A 20696-nucleotide genomic window follows, 5' to 3' on the forward strand; every position below is an offset into this window, starting at 1 on the left:
AGCCTCATACACCAGTTAAAAAAAGCAAAACAAAAACACCACCCAAACCCATAACACCTCACATTCAGCAAAGCAATCCTCAAACACTGGGTTTCATTAGTCGTGCTACTCACAGAGCTGTCAGATGTATACCACAACAGGCACAAACTGTCTGAATCGAATTGTTCTTAAGAAGGTGAACCATAAACCCAGCAAGTTTGGATCGTCTCTCAGTTTTACCAACATTTTAAAAGCTTGAATAAATACTATAACTGTGCATTTGCATTAAGCATGTGCATAAGCATTTTACTGTGACAGTTCAATAGTGCACATTATTCCCTCTGTAGAGGGATACTATTATTAAAGAAAGCATTTGCTTTCTTAACCACTGTCTTCATGGCTATCCTACTCTAGAATACGAGCTCTTTTCTTCCACTGTCAGCTTGCTGCTGCATCTGAATCCATCTTGTGAATTTACATCCACAAGCAAGCTCCTGAGCTCCCCAAGGCCCGAGTCTTTAAGTAGCCTTTACCAGTAAGCTTTTTACACAATCACAAGTGATTTTTACGCTGTAGAATAACCCATCTCCCAGCCTAAGAGAAAGTCTCCTAGTCAATGGTTAAATAGGTTTTGGAAAGAATGAATTTTATCCATCTAAAGCCATATGGAAACCTGATGAGCTCTACATAGGAAAGAAAACAAACAGAATATTTTGAATATTTTTATGACAAATATAATATTTTTTAGTATTGTTCATTTTTATGTGTTTAAGATTAAATTAAAGGCAGAAACGTTTCTCATGGCAATGAAAATTCTTCTGGTAGATCACTTCTGAGTATGAGGCAACCTGAACCAAGCACATTTACTAGCCTTTGAAAGCTATTAAGAGCACTTTGTGGCAAGTCTGAAATGGTTTTCCCTCCCAGCCTGGCAGACATACCTACAGACCTCCAAGGAACAGCACACCTCTTCAAAACAGTGAGAGATTAGATTTCTGTCTATCAGTAATTCATCACTTGAACCCAAATTCTAAGATTCAAGTTGGTGAGGGATCCAGTGTCTTTTTTCAAACAACAACAACAACAACAAAAAACACAGGCTAGAGCAACACCACAGAAATATGTGGCAAGATCACAAACAGATCTATTCTTCAAATGACAGTTATTCTGAAGCAGGTACTTAAAAGCACTTCAAACATCACAATCTTTAGTAGTCAAGTCACACAAGAATAGAATTTGTTATCCTTTCCTCAGTGTCCACATGAAAACTGAATAGAAAACAGTTGTTCTGTCTTCTCACTTTGAGCAGGACAAGATGCTGACATCTCACTAATGCTTTCCAACGTCAGCTGAATTTTGAACGTGTAGAACAGAGAAGGCAAAGGGTGGTGGAAGAGACAAATCATAGAAGAACAGAACGTGGGTGTTAATGAAGTTTATGTTCTAAAAGCAGAGAAGGCAGAAACTACTAGAGAACTTCCCTAAAGGTCCTGGGACAATCTAGTAGTTACTCTGGAAAAGAAAAAAACCTCTGTTCACTTCATAGCTCTCAACCCTTGTTTAAGTACACACACATATCATGAAAAACAACTCTAACACTGACTCAACCAAACAGGTTTTTCAATACTCCACCATTAGCTTTGGTATGTAAAATCTGAATCCTCCAATGATACTTTAAAAAAAAAAAATCTAAGCCTATGACTTCTTTAGCTCAAGAAGCATATTCATAAGAACACAAGCCTGAAAACTTCATAAAACAGGCCATGAAGATTTGTACCACCTTTTCATTTTGACGGACTTCGTCTCAAATGTACTGTAGTTTAGCATTAGAGAAGTTTTACTTATTTTTTATAATTCAGCAAACCTAACTATCAATTTTAGAATGTACTAGCAGCATGAACACACTACTTACCTGATCTTTGGAAAAAGCTTTGACATGAATGTTTTTGACAGTCTGAACTACACCATCATAAAATTTCACAGTGTATGTACCTAAAGTTTGAAAACAAAGTATAAGTTTAAAGATTGAAAGGGATTTCACAGAGTACCAGAGCTCCAATGACAAAGCTGCATACTTAGCTCTACATAAGAGCTGCTTTGCCACATTTGTTAGAAAGTTCAGAAGTTATTTCCCAGGATAGATAAAGGAAAAATAGGAAAAATGAAATAAAAAAAAAAATTACAGTAAGCACAAAAAACATCTACATGCCTAGACTTAAGAGTTTGTCTTTAAATACACTTTGTCAGAAAACTCCAAAACACTGAGTAGAATAGTCCACAGGATTATTAAAGGTCATATCTTCTCCCTGATCTTACAACATATACTCCATGTAAAGAAAGCACAGCGCAAGAACAAATCCTTACTTATGGATGCTCAAAAAGAAGCATGGTTGTGCTCTCAAGATTCTCTATTTTCAAAGAGTTTTTGCAGCTTTAACACTAGGTTTACTGCAACTACACACATCCCTTGATAGTAAATTTAAGAAACAACTTCCCTTGAGTACATACTTATAGCAATTACTGACTGGATATCCCAGGAGATTCTTATCTCATAGAAAGGATGAAAGGCTAAGTTAAAAGAGTTGATGGAAGATTAAGATATGCAATTCATAGAAATTTCTCACACTTGCTTTCAGTCTGCTATACTCTCTCCAACTACGCAAAAAGGCTCAAACACAATTACAAATACATTACTAACAAACACACTAAAAAAAAAAAAAGAAAGTAGTCACTCCTTACCATCCTTGTTAACAGAAGTAACTTTGGCTGGATAGAAGCGACAGTCAGACCAGCATGCCAACACCTGATCATTTATATGAAAACCCTACAAGACAATATTTAAAAGCATTTTCATCTGAGAAATACAGAAATATACCACTTCCTTAAAACATCAGAATGTGTAGCTTTCCAGTATTTAAAAATAACTCATAAAACTTATACAGCAGGCAATGAAGCAACAGTGAAGCGGTTTAACGGTTATGAAGGTCAACTGCACATTCAATAGTTTTATGTGCTCAAACATCCTTTATTTTCTACTTACTGCACACCCTTCTTCCTCATGTAATCCTTCTTTTCTTAACTGTATTTTTTCTAAAGGACGTAAATAAGGACTGTCCCAACAAAACCATTCATCATATCTGTGGTTCCACCGTTTGAAATGGATAAGTACTTTTCCTTCCTCATAATCAATTTCTTCAATGTGAGCTGGATACCTGGAGAAGAGGTAGATTAGAATACTTCAGTTAAGAGGTTTACTCTAACTGCACTACAAAGCACTATACGCAGATGGCCTTCTGCATGATCAAAAGCAAAACAGCTGAAGACTGCTTGATCTGCTGTGATGGAGGATCCATGTCACCTTATCTAAAATGCGTTAGTTTCTACAGTCTTAGTACTATTTGACACATCACTTGTATAAGCAATTAAGATGCTACAGATGACTTGGAGCTCAGTACAGAATGAATCCCAACACTGAACAAAGACAAAGACGGAAAGAGGAAACAACTGAAGAGTTTCAGCCTGGGGTAGAAAAACCAGCTAGAGATCAGTAAAACAAAAGCCTTCCCCATCCCTAGAAATTTTACATGTACACAGAACTGATAGCTTCAGCTCTCTCTTACTAAGAGCAACATTTGGAATTCAACACATCACTTCCCTCAGACATGCCCATCAACATGTCTCAGAGGTCATCTGTTCAGTTTAGAATTCTAGCAGAGATGCTAAACTCAAATTGAGTTTTAGATTCTTAAAGTTAAAATCCATCTTCAGAGTCCTAAGACTTTCAAATACAAAGCGCATGGTACATTAAAAGTACAGGAATCAGAGAAAAGTCAGACTCATCTGTTTCTAACCAGGAAGACCTTAATTCTTTAATTGCATTGGTAATTTGTCACTTAAGCACATATTTCAGAATCACAGCATATTTCGCTATTTCAGCTGAAGATAACATCCCAAGTACTGATATTTCCCCCTCTGCCATAATAGCAGCAGGAGAAAACACTCACTTGTCAGTGTTTACAGTCACCTGGAATTAAAACAAGACCCCAGTGAATTGCAGAACAAATGCCTAAAGGAAAAACTCAAATCCACAAGTATTCTTTACTTGACAAATCACACTTAAGAAAGCAGAACAAGGGGGAGGTGCAGAGAAAAAAAAAAAGATTAATCCTGATGCTAGAAATAAAGCTATAAAAAGAAAGAATTCATACATAAAAGAAATGCAAAGAATTATTTTATACAATCTTACATAGATTAAAAGAAAGGTTATCTACAACTGAAATTCTTCAGAATATATGGGTCACATCAATTCACAACTTGTTAATAAAGAGCTACAAATACTCCATGCCAAAGCCTTACACTGCAACCAAAGACCTGCCTAATTCTCAATGCCACATACCTCAAGCTATGCCATTAGTTCATCCCAGTATATTATCAGAACACGTGCAGCACAGGCTGTGGAGGAGAGAGAAAGACAGATGGGATATATTTATGGTAGGGACATCTTAACTCCTTCTTTCCTAGGATGTGATTATTTGCGTGTGTGATGGTCACCATTTGTTGTATTTAGGTAATCCCCAAATTGCTCTGCATGGGATCACAAGGAGGAAAGATCTGCAGTCTTTCCACACATAATGTGGTTCTTTCAGAGGTGGTTTACTCTTCAGTATCTCAGGAACTGCACAGTACTCAGAACAAACAATGACAACAATCAGTACACAGCTCCCTGCACAGAACAGCAGAAACCGGGGCAGGAATTCCCAGCTCCTCTCAAGGAGAAGCCAGCAGAAGCAAGTTCTTGCCATCAGGACTGCATCCAGACTCTCAAAGAGGACACTGATAAAGATGACCAAGAACTGACTCAGCACAAAGCTAACAATGTGTTCCACAAAGATGCACATCCCTGGGAAATACACTCAATTCACTGATTTTCTCCTGCAGAGGAGACATGCCCAAGTGGCAAGAGCAAATAAACCACTCAGCCAAGACTGCTTCCTTCTTCATACAGGGAAAGAAGAAACTTGAGACTTCATCACAAGAATCATCACCCCAGAAGCATGCACCAGTATCATCCACACCTAGCTCACCTCCCCTTCTGAAGGCTCCCTGATGGTGGGAGATGTGCTGATCCATCAACAAGCGCAGCAAAAGCCATACCTGACAGCAAGACCCCATTTCAGCCTGGTCAAGAGGTGAGTGAACCGGAGCTCTCAGGCAGCTCCTGGCTAACACACTGCAGTATGAACTAGTCCTCCCTTACTGAAGCAATCATCATTGGCAAACAGATGCTCAGTGCTTGATTGGAACAGAACCTGTCAGAAGCTATATTACATCCAGTCAGAAACTTCAATGCCTCTCCGGTATGAACTTCCTCTCAGATACAAAGCAGCATAGTGCTGTCTCGTGCCTGCCAACTTGAAAGTGAAGACAAAAGGTTTCCAGGCTCTCAACAGCACTGAGCACAAGTTGACAGTGTGGGCATCCTTCCTCCAGTATTTAACCCGTCCTTCAGAGCCTTGAGCAAGCACACCACATCAGTATGCACATGCCCTCACAGATCTACACAGAAGGTAACACAGGATATCCATGCAAGCACACATGTCATGGGATTGAGGTAATCTAAGGAATTCAAGTTTGTTTATCAAGAAAACACACTGGAAAGTTTTGTGAAGTAAAAAGCAAGAGAACTGAAGCCCGGCCTAAGGGATATGAAAAGAACACAGGATGCCATGAGCCCACGTGTGGTCCATCCTCCACCAGACCATGAAGGAAGAATTAAGCTGGCTCCATGGGCTTTCAGAACACATAACTGATTTGGAGTATGAGATCCTCAGCTGAGGTTGATCTGAACGTTTATCTAACATGCTGAAGAGCCAGATGAAACAAACAGCCTTCCATCTCAATCTGAAAGGAATGGTGATTCTTCATCTTCCAAGGCCTTATGCCTAGCGAGTTAGATAAATAATAAGGGGAAATTTCTGAGAGTCACAAACAGTGGCAATTAATTTCCCTAAGAACCCAAGCAACAACTGAAGACTTCAACAGCACAACTCTCAACAGTCCAGATTAACAGCAACTGGCAACCTCAAACTACAGCTGTCAGAGCACAGCAAACCACGTGAAGGGAGGTTTCCTGTAGAGACAAGCACAATCCTGTCCCCTTTTCTGTGAAGAAATGAGTATCTAGAAATTCCACGAGACAGTGATGACTGAAGGAGTTCCCCTCTCTAAAGCCTGGACTAGTCTAACTCCCTTTTCTTTTCCTACATACAACACCCCTTTTCTCCTGGAGCTAGGAAGGCAATTCTGAGAGGACTGGAAACCTCCAGGAGGAGCAACACTGTGAAAGGCAATAACTATGAATTTGCATGTTTTCAGCACCGGAACAAAGCCCTGACAGCGTGAGCAACTACACTCATGACACTGACAATCTTTGCCATAACACAGCAGTACAACACTCATTACAAGACTAACCTTGGTATCGATACTCAAGAACCTTGACTATAATCAAGTTTCTTCCTATCTACTTTACCTGCACTACAGATGGATGAACATGAAATCATTAAAGTATGGAAACAAAAGATGTCACCATCTGTCTACTGGAGGTAAGCAGCATATTCATCCTCTTTTCATTAAGAAGCAGTATCTGCAGCTAGCCAGCAGTGAAGACTTTAAATGATTCAGAAAAAAAAGCATCAAGAGTGCAAAACTGCACTTCACAATTGCAAAAAAAAAAAAAAAAAAAAACACCCACACCAAAACCATCAAAAATTCAATGCAGTAGAAAGGTATGCGCAGTAGAGTCACCACAGCCAGTCTTCCTGGGTCAGGGCTGCACCACCAGGGCAGTCCCTTCTCCCATCCTCAGAACTCCAGCACTGTGCATACCAAGAGGCACTGTATGATGGACACAACTCTTCCCCTTCAATGTCCCCAGGTCAGCACACGCTATCAGAGGCCTTTCATGACATGCTTCATGTGTCAGACAAGTCTTAATAAACCAAACAAAAGCATCTAAAACAAGCATCTCAAGTATCCACTGTGCTCCCCGGAGTTGAAATCCAGGAGCTTATGCAGACAACTCCATCAGGAATTGAAGTGTATGCTCAATATATTATGAGCGAAGACACAGCAAAGCAACCTTTGGTAAGGGATTTCGTTTCCTCTAAAAGATGCAACATTCACTTCACACTTTGGCAAAGAGCAGCTGTTGCACTGACTCCTCTGCTGGCATGGCTGGAAGGTTGGCATCATTCAAACATGCAGACACTGAACAAGCAGAACCTGCAGTGCAGGGCACAAGCCACTGCCACGAGGGCATGTAAATGGGGCTCCAAGATGAACAACTTTCCAAAGCTCTGCTGAAAGCAATAATGGCCCACCAACTGATTGGTGTGTTTGGTACTGAGCACAGAAGTCAAGGCCAGCCCTCCATCCAAAGAAGTGACTTCTATCTAATTTCTAGGTAAGAAAAATACCAAAATCTACACACAAGTAAAGCCAGGACCTCTGAAGGTTTAGAATGAGAAGAACAAGCATGAGGAAATGGAGAAGTTTTGCATCCACATAAAAGGAGAGCATTGTAGCCATACCACAGAACAATTCTGTTGACTCAGTGGCATATGAAAGTACTGAAGAACAGTCCGTCTTCCTCTACAAATCCATACCTTCTGAGAATGGGATAGACAAGGTCCCCTGTCTGTCACTACTAACATTGCTAATTAAGCCCCCCAACCTTACAGGTTCTGGTACAGAACCCTTGAATATCCAGAGATCATCACTCAGGGAAAGATGGACTTTCTGACCCAGGTTTCAGGAGCTCAACAAACAGATGAAAATATTCAGAACTGAAGAACCAATAACTATATTATGAGGTCAAAGAGCTGCAGAACACAGTGCACAAAACAGGTCATTAAAAAAAAATCAGGAGAGCTTGAATTTTGGATATATTACAAGTCTAGAACTAAATTTAAGCTAAGGAACGTATGGAAAGTAGCAGGTATTGAATTCCATCTCAGTCCACCAAGTTTCTCAACATTAACAGCTATGTACTCATAGCCTGAGGCACGAACATGCCACATGGGTAGCCATGAGTCTATCTGTACTAAATTATACCTCTACTAGGCCTACACAGCACATAGGCTTAGAAGTCTTTTTTTTGCAGATGTTACCATTGTTTCTTGTATAAACAGAACACAAAAGATACATCATGCAGATCTGGACTGATGCCCTACTTACACATCTCTGTCACACAGGAAAGGCAATAAAATCCAAGAACAACATAGTGTTTGTGCTTCATGTTCTTTCCATGAGGAGCTATGCTTACTCATTTTTAAACAATTCCAATCTCCCTGTATGCATAAACAGATATTCTACACGTGACTGATACATTCTGGAGCAAGTTCTGAATGTCTCTAGGGCAGCACTCAATCCTTCTGGGATGCCCGGACGCTTTGAACAGTCACTTCTGCATGCTTATCCCGCCTGCGTGTTCCAGCGCCTGATATTCAGTTATGCCAAACCCAGTGACTCTCAAATAAAAATTTAACTAACTACTGATTTCTGTAGAGAGAAGATATCTTAAGGCACTAACAAAAAACACAAAGTATTTAAGCAGCCTTCGACTCTAGCAATTTTCAGTTATGAGCATTATTTCCTAAGCCAGAGTAAGAAGGCTTGAAGTTGACTCCAAGTTGGCCTGAGGTGACTTTCAGGCCCTTTCTCCACTTCCTGTGGTAGTTGACAAAAAAAAAAAAAAAAATCTTCCTCAAAACTCAAATCTGCAAGACAAACTCCACAGCAAATTTCTTAATCAGGGCGTTTTCCCACTCAGTACCCTGGCAGCTGACGGCCCCCACGTGAGGGCAGGCTGGAACAATTTCAGACTTTGAAGTCTACAAATTATAAACAGCAATGGGAAAGGAAGCACTGAGGACCCTGGGTATCCTGTACTCCAAAGGACTCATCTCCTCACAGGGCCTACACTATCAGCTGTATCTAGCACAGACTTCCCCATGTGAGCACAAAGCCCCGCTAGGTGCGTGCAGCCCTGCTTCCCAGACACACACAGCACGAGCACACTTCTAGAAATGCCAGCACAACACATCAGCAAGCATTGCCCATTTCAAGCACTGGTATATAAACTTCTAGAAATTAACTAATTTCCTACAAACCAATGACAAGGACTCTAAATACGGTATCAATATAAAATGTTTAAGATATTAAAGACTTAGAGTTAATATAATATGAATGTTTTTGAAAAAAAATACCAGTTTTTTAATCTGTCACGGGCTTCCAACTGGGCTCCCACCTCAAAGTTGATCCCTCTTCTATTCGGAGGATGTTTTGTCATTTTGTAATATCAACACTGCTGATTTTATTCCCCTGAAAAATGCAATTAAATATCAATCACTAATCAAGACACATACAAAATAAGCTTATGCACCATAACCCCCAAAACCTAGATGTTAAGGGACCTTAGTATTTCTTGTTCACAGGAAGTAATGAGGGCAGTTACCTCTAAAACAAGGCTTCCCAACTGAGAGTGTATTCAGAATCATTCAGGAAAAAAAAAAAAAGTGTTCACAAGGGATTCAGTGGACCATGGAAGACTGAAGCTCAACCTTTCTGCACCAGTCCAAGTTCCAGGTCAAATAAGAACTCTGCAACCCATGACCGAGACAGAAGATTCTTGACATTATTTCCCCCCCTCCCCTTCCTGGTTTTGATAAAAACAAGGAATCTAGTAAACAGGAAGCAGCAAAAACACACACAGTAACAGCCTTTCAAAATCTACCTGTTAGTGAAGTACTGAAGAACTCTTGTTACCTCATCACTACCAATGCAGTTCAAAGAAATACTTAGTTACTACAAAAAAATTTAAAAAAAAAATCTGCTATTTCTTTGTTAAAAAGCATATCCATGCTATTTCTTTGTTAAAGAATACATCCATCCACACCTCAAACATCCGTACTTCCATCGCAGACTCACATCAACAGAATCACCACTTTCTATCATTAGCAATCAAACATCACATCTCCAAATGCACAGCATACAGAGTTTGCTTAATGCTTGTAATGTAGCAGAACTTGGGGCTGCAAATTCCTGACCTAGTATTAAACTTGCTATTCCTTTTCTACCTAGGGACACACAAAGACCAAGCACTTCACCATGTCACAAGAAGTACATGGATGAAGCTCCCTGCAGAGGAGCCCTTCAACAGTGGGGGGCCCCAAAGAAGGGGCATGTCAGCTCACTCACAGGCTGTGGGAAGGCAGGCTGGCCTCCAGGCTGCAGCAGCACTACCTCATACAACAGGGCTTCTAAACAAAAACAAAACCACGCCAGCTTTGGCAAGGAAGGCTGCACTACAGCTTACGTTAGATGAAGAAAATAATAATGGAAGAGCATTGCAAGGAAAATCTGAAAAAAAAAACAGCAAAGGCCATTTGCTTATATTTACTGGGGCTGCAGATTTTGGTAAGGATTTGAACAGTTTCTTCTTTCCAGCTGGAGTCAGCTGAACGTTAGCATTTGCCAGAGCATACACTACACCACACCAACTCAGCCAACACCAGTGCAAGGCAGCTGATTAGGAAGTTGAACAAGAGCAGAGATGTCAAGGAAAAAAAAAAAACCTCAGATCTTTCCTCATCACCCCTTCCCCTGCATTCTCTCTCCCTCTTGGGCTCCTTTGGGTTCTTCTAGCCTCCCAACCCATGGTAGCTCAGTCCAGTGCTCTCTCTGCTTGGTGCACCTTCCTTGCAAAGCAGGCTGTCCTCTTCACATGCAGTTCATTCCAGGATCAGCTTCCTCAGGCAGACGCACTTGGCAGAACATTATTCCCCAAAGCTGTAAGGCTTCTCTCTGCTCTTATTCCTTTTTCATACTCTTAAAACTTCTTACTCTGCAATGACTATGAGCAGCATTTCAGGAACTGATACTCCAGAATACAGACAAATCACTAGTTTCAACAGAAAGCATTTCCAAATCCATGTCACAAGTACACGTTTCTGTTGTTTAAGAAGCAGAGCCTTTCCCTCCTTCTAAGAGTCACCATGAGGTAATTTAGATTGAAAAGACTATTCAACCATTCAAATACTTGTACCTTCCTAATCGGTACTTAGACTTCTATCAAGACATTGCAGAGGACAATATGCCAGTGTTAATGCTGATCCCTTTGGGGATTTATGACTTTTGTCTTTTAAAACAAGCCTATTCCACTGACCAGGGTCTGCATATCCTCATCTGCAGCAATTCTTACTCTCTTCATTTTTAAGCTCCATTGGTGCTCAGCCCCAGATCTGGTGCACCAGGAAGCTTTAAAAGAAGAAAGTTCCTCTATAAGCTTAAGTATCTCTTTATATTGTCATATAGGATATATAGCAATATATATTGCTATAACTGCTTGCTTATAACAGCCTCTTATCTTCTCTCTGCAAACTGCAGAGCCATTGCAGTTTCCAAACCCTCACCTACCTGCACAAACAGCATTTTCCAGATCACCCACAAACATGATTAAACTATTCCCTACATACAATCACATCAAAACAAAACTATGCCTTTAAACCAGCTCCACTTCCAAATGGAGTATTAGTTCAAATGGCAAATTCAGTCCCACGATTCAGCTCCATCTCCTTCATTCTTTAACATGCCTGTACCAACCCATGGATCTCTCACACTCCCAACAAAGCCCAACACACACACACAAAAAAAGAGGAACTCAATGAATCAATGCAGTTCTCTGGCTAGATGAAGGAGCATGGTTAGCTTTGGCAATTTACATCAACACGAGATAAAATACATAAATACTCAGTACAAAGCAGTGTTAAGTTTTATTTGGGATGGTTAGGATTGCTGTCCAGCTCCTATAACACATTCTGCATTGCTGGGCATTCCATAGGGCTACAGAAGAGGAAGAGGCAGATAGGGCAGCTATTGCATTAACAAAAGGCACTGGCAAAACCAGAAAGGTAAACTAACTAGCAAGAGACTGTCCTGTGTCCACTGGAGATGCAGCACTGCTACTAAAGGGAACCCTGAGATCTGAGACGTGGCAGCAGAAAACCCAAGCACATTTTGCTTCCTGTAAGCATGAATTTTGCTTTCTATCCATATAGCAACATAAGCAGTTTCTGTGCTAAGACAGCAATGGGAGATTCCATAAAGCGTAAGATGACTGCCATTCACTCCAGCACTTTTGTTTTGAATAACCAGACTGCTAGCATATCTACACGCATACTGTGGAACAGACAAGGACCAAGTCCAACCACATTTTGCACAGCAGGTTTTTACTGCTCAGCACTTAGATTTGACCTCTTATTTATACTATCTGCATACATCATGCAAAGCCTTGCATCTTCATCAGTGGTAAAACAATGAAAGCCTCACCCAGTTCACCCCCTACAATATGCTTGCCCCCATCAGGGATGGTCAGTGCAGAGAAGTCCATGGTCCCCACCACAATCAGAAGACCTTGCAAGTGGATGACCACAGCCACGCTGTGCTGAAACCACACACCTGCAGATGAGAAAAGGTAATGGCTGTATCAGGCTGCAAGATCATACTTACAGACACTGCTATATTATACAACCCTAACAGCATCTTATGAAGACTTACATAGTCTCACAAACATTTAAACAGCACTACAAAAAATCATTTTGGAGTTGACTTGGGAGGCAGATTACAGCAGACCTTACAGCCTACCAAGTCTGCCTGTGCCATGCCTACCAGGCTCTGCACACAGCCCCACTGCTGCCATGCCGTATGTCTCACTGTATTTCATCCTACGTTAAAAAAAAAAAAAAAAAAAAAAAAAGGAAACTGAAAACCCACCAGTTAAAATACTCACCCAGAGAGTTTCTGTACTAGCTACTCACCCAGGGAATCCTTTGGTCCTGCCTGTCCATACACACTGTCTCATAGCAATGCAAGTAAATTTTTGAGTAAGGGTTACAAGGAAACCCAAGAACCAGGGTATCCTTATTGCTGGCCTCTCACACAGTTAAGCAGATCTCCAATCAAGTTCTGTTAGTGTGCCTTCTTTTTTTTTTTTAATTGCAACAGGAGCAGATACAGGAAAAAACATGAATTAAAAATGCGGACTATTAGTCAAGTTCCCAGGAATACTGTAACATCTCCATTTTCTAGCCCATACACACTTCAAACAAGACACCAGACTACATCCAGTTCTTATGTGCACTGTGTAGGATTCTCAAACAGATCATAATCAATGCCGACTTCTCGCTTTCAAAGTTTGCCAGAGCCAACCAAGCACTATGCAGGAAGCAAACTCCTTGGCTGAGCAACAACACCAAAACCGAACCCTGAACTGATACTTGCAGCTTCCACAACAAGAACAACGCATAGCTAGCTCTTTATCACTGAACTGAAACATCCATGCAAACCAGAAAGCTTTGAGTTTCATTACAGACATGCTTGACTCCCAGTTTCCCCAGGCAGACTACCACAACTGACACTGCTGACATCTGCATTTGCTCCCCCTCTGCAGGCAGAATCATGACCTCCTCAAAGCATTCAGTGGTAGCAGTGGCGTCAGCAAACTACCCTTCCTGGGTTGCCATCCTCACACTCTCCCTGAGATCACAGGACAGTGAGAATGTCACTTTTCACCCTCTCATCAACCCACACAACTGTGCTGGCAGTGCAGACTGGTGGGGAGACCAGCGTAGAAGCAGAAATTAGGAACACGGGCAACTCAACAAAATATTTTTGTAGTAAAGCTTATTGTCATTACCAAGTGCAATTAAAGAAATAAATACATGATACTGAAAAGAATGCTTTTCAGCCATCTGATCATCTCTTATTTAACTGTTCTGGTTTCTTTTTTTTTCTTTTTTTTTTTTTTCCTTTTTTTGTCTCTTGTAGCACCAATGTTAGATACACTCAAACACTGAGCAGGCAAAAAGATTCTGGAAAAGGGTTCAAATCACATGGAATAAAGCAGGTTTGCCCTAATCAAAACAAGTCATATTCAAGAACAACTATTTTGATAAAACTGCCATGTTTTTCATCCAACTGAAAGTCTGCAATTGCTGCTTTAAGAAAACAAGGCTTTAATTTACAGGAATGGGATCCACGGTGCCTTTGCAAGAGTGAAGAAAAATCAATTTTACAACAAAGCAGTAAAAGCTTGAAGGAAAAAAAAATAATTTAAGAAAACTGAGGATCCGTGCTTATACTCACCAAGAAGAAACTCGCTGCTTATATGGTCACGAGCATTCCAAGTGCTGCTGTACAACTACAGGGAAGAAAAAACATCATATGAATTCTGAGACAAAAAGTACCCTTCCTAAGTGTTATATAGAATATCAATTTAATCTGGAAATATTGCAATACAGAGTAGTGCTGGCTATTGTGACCCAAATTATAGATCAATCCCAAGGTCCTTAAAGACTCTTTGCATATCCTGATCAGATTTCCCCATCATTTATTTATCCTTCACTAACCAGAACCCACCAGGAACTTCCCTGTTCTATTCTGCACACCAGATATTTCAGAACACCTCCATTAACTAAGCCAGTAGACAGCATATAAGACTTTGTATGTCCAACTAACCTAAAATTCAAGGTACTATGTAAATATCGTTAGAATAGGTTAAATCTACCATACAGCCCAAACTGCATGTAAATGAAATTACAGGATACATTCAGTTTTATCGTGCACATTACTGACAACCTGAGGTGAAACATCAGGCTAAAGAGCCAGGACAGATGGCTCCAATTTGCATTCGCCATCTCTTCCAAAAGCTTGCTAAACACAACAAGCTCCTGCTGGTGGGTTTGGGGCTTTTTCCCCCCTCTATCTTTCCCCACCCCCACCTTTCCCTTTTGTTTTTCCAAGAAAGAAAAAAGGGGGAAGAGCAGTTAGGAATTTGCCTATGTAGCCACTATTTGGCAGCTAGCATTTTAAAGCGTATCTGAAATATTCAAAGAGACTTCAATTCAATTACTCCGCCCCAAATCTAACACCCTCTTTTCTTCTCACAGGATGAGAACTGCTACTGAGAGAAGCCCAGAAATATCACAGCACCAACCATGTTCTTATCGCCCAAACATTCTTCAACTCTGAGGACCGAAACTAAAAAAAGAGGAAGCTTCAATTCTGAAACATCCAAGCATGAGAAGCAGCACATAAACAAAACCAGGACTTCCAGAGCTGAGTCAAGGGCTCAAAATGCCTGAGCACTCCAGATCTGGAAGCACATCAAAATTCTTTTGCAAAACAATTACAGCAGACACAAATTCACAGAACTGGAATCATTACTTCTGATGCAATACAACTCCTACTTGTACTAGTGTGTTTCTGCTGCAAAACCATGGGGGTTAAACTTCCTTAACAAGTGATCTTTTAATAATGATTATTTGAAAACAATTAAAAATTCGGAATGGAAGCCTTCAGCTAGTTCAAGTAAGAGACATACTCTGATTTTATAAGCATAGCTTTTCAAGATACGAGACTTCAGAGCTTAAAAGATATTTTACATCTTTTGAAAACATATACATCTTTTAGAACATCTCTTACTCAGAAACAATTCTGACCGCTACAAAAGAACAAAAGCAGCCAAACAAATCAGAGGAAGACATCTATACAGAACAATTCTGTCTTTGGAAAGATTCTACCAACTGCAGATTCTTAAAATCTCTGATTTTAGAACTCAATTAAGGAAGAGTTAGGTGCGGTGTGAAGGATATCTTAAGGCACTGAGCAGTAAGAATTCAAGGAAATGAAGAGTCCGAATGTTTAACAACCTAAAGACCTGCACAGTACTGATGTGAGCTGCTGGACTGTAAGGAAACAATTACCCAAAATCATGACAAAGTTCATCACATCAACCCACACTGCAACAAGCATGCCATGAGCACCTAGCTAAGCAAACAAACCCACACCAAGACAACCAAAGGCAGTGCTCCTCCATTAACACCCCTGCTGGATGACCTACAGCCACCCCATGGCTCAGGGATGAGCACTTTGGTCCTATGACCAAGAGTTTCTACAGATGTTCCTTCATCTAAACATCCTCTCCATGTCAATATACGACAGCTTCTCCAGGCAGAAGACAGCAAGAGAAACAAGCTACAGTCACCTCAATCTTTCTAATTTAGCCTGAAGCTAAATTTCTAAATTCCTAATTGAGCCCACAGCCTCACCACAATTGCTCCTCTTTGCCTCCCTGAAGTTGTATAAATCCACTTCATGATGCTAGATGCACTGCATAGAACTGTCCCTAAAAAGACATTTCTGCCCTGCCCAATGGCTGCCTGTGGCATAAGGCACTTTTGTCAATCAAGAATGAAATGAAGACAACAAAGTAAAGTGGACTGTTTCTCATTCCCATTCTATACTCCTTCAAAAGCAACAGAACAACAAACAACACAAAGCTCCTTGGACAAACTTACAGCAAGGCCACACTCCTGCTTTTGGTCGAGAGTGGTACTGCAGCAGTGTAAGGTCGGAGCTATCTAGATAAGGCGCGCTGTCAGAGAGCGGCCTTGGAATTCAAGCAAGTCCACACTTCAGAAGAAACTCAAAACCTCAGGTGTTAAACTGACAAACTTAGTTTTGACCTGATGTCATACCCCTGGCTTTGATGTCACTCTGGATGTTCCAGCCACATCCTATACAATTACAGAGGGCTGCCCAACCCAAAATGGTGAGCACCAACATGCACTTTGGCTAGCAGAGTAAAAGACAACAACTGAAAGTGGAAGGAGTCACTAAGGCAGCACAAAACGGGATCTGGTAACAGTACCTGAGCACTAACAGGCTTGGAGTTGTGATTCTTTGAAGAAGTCAACCTGAAAAAACATCTGTAAGAAAAATCTGGAAAAAAAAAGAAACAATCAAAAACTTTTCTCATAGAATCTACACTACCTGCAATAATGACCACTGGAAATCCTTTGGACCACTGTTTACAACCAGCCAGTGTACAGTGTTCTGACACTTAGACAAGGCACTTCCAGTTTCATTATTCATTTGTTCCCCAGCTAGGCTGACCTCACTCTCCTTGTTGATAAAGAACAGGATATTTTCATGACAAATTAAGTGAAACCCTGCACACTACATGGTCATGAACCTTGATGAGACGTCACATTTTCATTTACATTAAGGAGACGTATCTCTGTATGTGCCACACTGTAAGGAGGATGCAACTCTCCAGGCTTATTACAAAAAGAAAGGGAAGCAGTGCATTTTAAGGCTGCTCAGACTTCTCTCCCAGCTCAGAAATAAAAGGGCAGTTGGGGAAAAAAAAAAAGTCACTGCATCCTTTTGCAAGACTGACGACAGCAATACTGGGAAGACAGAGGAGCAACCTAAGCAGAGGATCTATATAGGTACAGGGGATCACATCACACAAAAGCCATTAGCAATGCTCAGTAGAGGGAAGATGCAATTCAAGTGTGGTATTTTGTGTAACCTCTGCTATACTACTGAAGCCTTTTAGATTTCAGCATTAGGAAAAACAGAAAACCCCAACTCCAACTCTATCAATGGTACTGCCATCTGTGTCCCAGGGCCAAAAACACACAGTTCTACAGCGGGAGCACTAGGGAAGTTCGAAGCAGTGTCTTGACTAAAATTATGCAGAACCAGAGGACATTCTCCATTTCTTTGGAAAGAAGTACTGAGATTAAGTAGTAGAATAAGCCTGTGCTGAAATTAGTATTTTAACCTCAGCAACAAGGCCAGGAAAGCTCTCGGGTGCTAACATCATGCACACATGAAAGTAAAACAACAAACAAACAAACAAACACAAACAACAAACCCCACAACAGACCCCTCAACCTACCAGACAGCAGCTCCTCCCCACTATCCCATTTAATATACAGTGACACAGTACCCAGAGATACAGACTGAAACAGCATAATACTTTAAGGAGCTGATACCTTCCTAACTAATTTCAGAACCCTACCTGAAATGGAGTTCATGAAAAGTTACAAGCTTGAGAAGTGGGAACATGAGAACCTGATGAGGTTCAACAAGGCCGAACGCAGGGCTGGGGCTAATCCAGATATATGAACAGACCAGGAGAAGAACTCACTGAGAACAGCCCTGTAGAGGAGGATCTGATGGTCCTGGTGGATGAAAAGCTGGACATGAGCAAGCAGTGTGCTCACAGACCACCAGGCCAACAGTACACTGGGCTGCATCAACAGAGGGGGGCAGTGGGGCAAGGGAGGCAACTGTCCTCTTCTGCTCTGCCCTTAAGGCCCCACCTGTGGTACTGAGTCCAGGCCTGGGGCCCCCAACACAAATGATGTGCAGTTGCTGGAGTGGGTTCAGAGGAGGGCCACAAAGATGCTCAGAGCACCATGGGTGCCCCAACCCGGAGGTGTTCCAGGCCACAGATGGGGCCCTGGGCAGCCTGACTGAGTGGGGAATAACCAGCCCGCAGCAGGGGTTGGGACTGGGTGGCCTTTTAAGGTCCCTTCTGACCTAGCCATTCTGTGATTCTGCAAGAAACACAGCAGACTGCATCTGGCTATATTCAAACGAGGCTGGCTCAAAGCTCTCAAGCCTAGTGAAACCAGACAACGGCATGTCAACAAATCAGCACATCTCAAGAAGCAATAAGTACTACATTCTAACAGGCATTATTTTCTGCTCACATCTACAGTCAGTCAGCACGGACATGCTGTGCACCTGTACATACACTTAAATCTAGAACTTGAACAACAACAAAAAAGCCTTCAAAGCCACCAGAGGCAGCACATTCTTGATCAGCACAGGCCATGAAGCTACTGACAGCAGACAGTAGGGTCAAACTAAAAGCAGTAGGTCAATTCCTTACCTGAAAGGAGTGTTTTCCTACAGGAGGCTCCAAAAGTTGAGATAACGCTGTAAGCAAGGGAAAGATAGTTGAAGACGGTAAGGAGTAAATAAAAGAGCAAATGCGTTACACACATTTAATGACACCTCTTAACATGATGAGCCATTAAGTCCAAAGCATCTGCAACTTCTCTTTAAAACAAATTCAGAAGGAACCGCCACCACCAAAAAACCATCACATCTACACCAACAGGCAGCCCTAAGAATGCACCAAGGGCCAGAGCTCACCCACGTGTCCTTCATTCAGCCCAGCACAGGATGGGGCCACACAAACAGCGGCGAGCAGAGAAGGTCAGCACGGCCATCCTACAGCCACCACATCTGCTCCTGTCAAGGGCTGATGATCCGCAGCCACTGAGCTTCAGGAGAGTTTAGCATGCCCTACAGTTAACTTGGGGATTGCACCCTCCTTCTCTGACCAAGGGGGAGAATTTAGGTCAATATCATTGCTTAGATTAGCCAGGAACTGCAGGAGCAAGAAAAAGAGCTTTGGAGAACTTATCCAATTAAAGGTAAGAATTAATTATATGCTTCTTACATTTCAATCAAGGCAGTGCTGTTATAAGCAATTACTATGCTAGCCTCATTCCCAACGTGACCTTAATTAATTACTCTGGATTACAGACAAGCAGGCTGTAATCTGACTGCTCAAGTGAAATCTTTCCATGCGGACACAGCAACAACGCTGTGTGAGAACGCGCAGCGAAACACTGCGGGCTGAGTGGTGCGTACCGACCCGCTCCACTTCCAGCTCCCCAACCGCCTCACGTCACACAGAAGTTAAAGAAATAATTATGTTGTGAATGCTGGTTGGGCATCTCCGGAAACGGGACCTTCATAGGGAACGGAACAAGTTCGGGGCAAAGGCAGCTCTCTGGTAGAAACGCTCACTGCCGACACAGAGGAGCCGCGGGCCATCAGCTCGGCTTCACACGGCGCGGCCGGGACACCCCAGGTCCGCTCTGACCTCATCGCCAAGAAAACAACGCGGTGCCTCCAACCGTACGCGTTGAGGGCGCGCGGCACGAAGCAGCTTTCGGATCACGCGCGGAGATGTCTTCACCGATCCGCCCGCAGACTTTTAAAGGGACAAAGAGGACGAGGATGCGCCCCGCAGTCCCGCCCGCAGGAACGGCGCGGCACTGTCACCCCGCGGCGCTCCCGCCCCGCTCCGCCCCCGCGGCCGTACGCCCCGCGGACCCCCCCCGTGCCCGGCCCGGCCGCTCCGCCGCCCCTGATCCCACCGCGAGGTGCCAGGGCCGGGCCGGGCCCGCGGCGCTCCCCCAGCTGCTCGCACGGCTCCGCGGGCCGCGGCGAGGAGCGGTGGGCGGGGGCGCGGCTCGGACCCCCATCGCTTCAGCGCGGCCGCGGAGAGCGGGGTCCGTTCGATGCCCCCACGGCGCAGCCCGACGGCGCAGGGGCGCTCCGGCCCTTTGTGCGCGGGGCCGCGTGCAGCCGCGCCCGCCCGGCCTCCCTCCCCTCACCTCGCCGCGGGCCCGCAACGCGGAGCGGGCGGGCGGTGGGCGCGAGCCCGACCTGCCCGGGAGCTGCCGCGCTCTTACCGAGGAATCTGTACGGGAAAAAGGGTTACAGAACGGCGCTACACCGCCCCCGGGCCCCGCTCCGCGCCGAGCCCAGCGCCACCGACCGCGCAGCGCCACAAAATGGCCGCCTCGCTGCGGCGCCGCCACCCGCCGCCAGGGAGGGGCGGGGCTGAGGGCTCGGGGGGCGGGGCGGGGCTACGGGGCGGGGCGGGGCCGAGTGCCGCTCCCTCTCGCCGTGGGGCACGCGGGAGTCGGGCGCGAGGCGCTGAGGGCGCCCTGAGGTGAGGCGGGAGCGCGCGTCGTGCTGCGGCACCGCGCTGTGCGCTG

At 43.2% G+C, this 20696-nt stretch overlaps 1 protein-coding gene across 40 annotated transcripts in view; it reads right to left on the minus strand.

The window, feature by feature from the left end:
- Positions 1-20486, minus strand: part of PHF20 (PHD finger protein 20) — a 65633-nt gene extending 45147 nt beyond the window's left edge. For 8 of the 40 annotated variants that reach the window (XM_040650857.2, XM_040650844.2, XM_040650858.2 and 5 more), the window contains exons 1-7: positions 20388-20486; positions 18788-18834; positions 14182-14236; positions 9246-9360; positions 3020-3191; positions 2719-2803; positions 1892-1971 (exon numbers count right to left, since the gene is read on the minus strand). In XM_040650857.2, the coding sequence (XP_040506791.1) occupies positions 1892-1971; positions 2719-2803; positions 3020-3191; positions 9246-9328 (420 nt within the window). In that variant the 5' untranslated portion in view covers positions 9329-9360; positions 14182-14236; positions 18788-18834; positions 20388-20486. Of the gene's footprint in view, positions 1-1891; positions 1972-2718; positions 2804-3019; positions 3192-4375; positions 4432-9245; positions 9361-12366; positions 12496-14181; positions 14237-16747; positions 16819-18787; positions 18835-20387 lie in introns of all 40 variants that reach the window. The other 32 variants (XM_040650852.2, XM_015296267.4, XM_015296271.4 and 29 more) reach the window with 21 other exon arrangements.
- Between the last annotated feature and the right edge of the window lie 210 nt (positions 20487-20696).

The sequence above is a fragment of the Gallus gallus genome, chromosome 20 (assembly GCF_016699485.2).
Source record: "Gallus gallus isolate bGalGal1 chromosome 20, bGalGal1.mat.broiler.GRCg7b, whole genome shotgun sequence".
In the NCBI taxonomy this organism is placed as follows: Eukaryota; Metazoa; Chordata; class Aves; order Galliformes; family Phasianidae; genus Gallus; species Gallus gallus.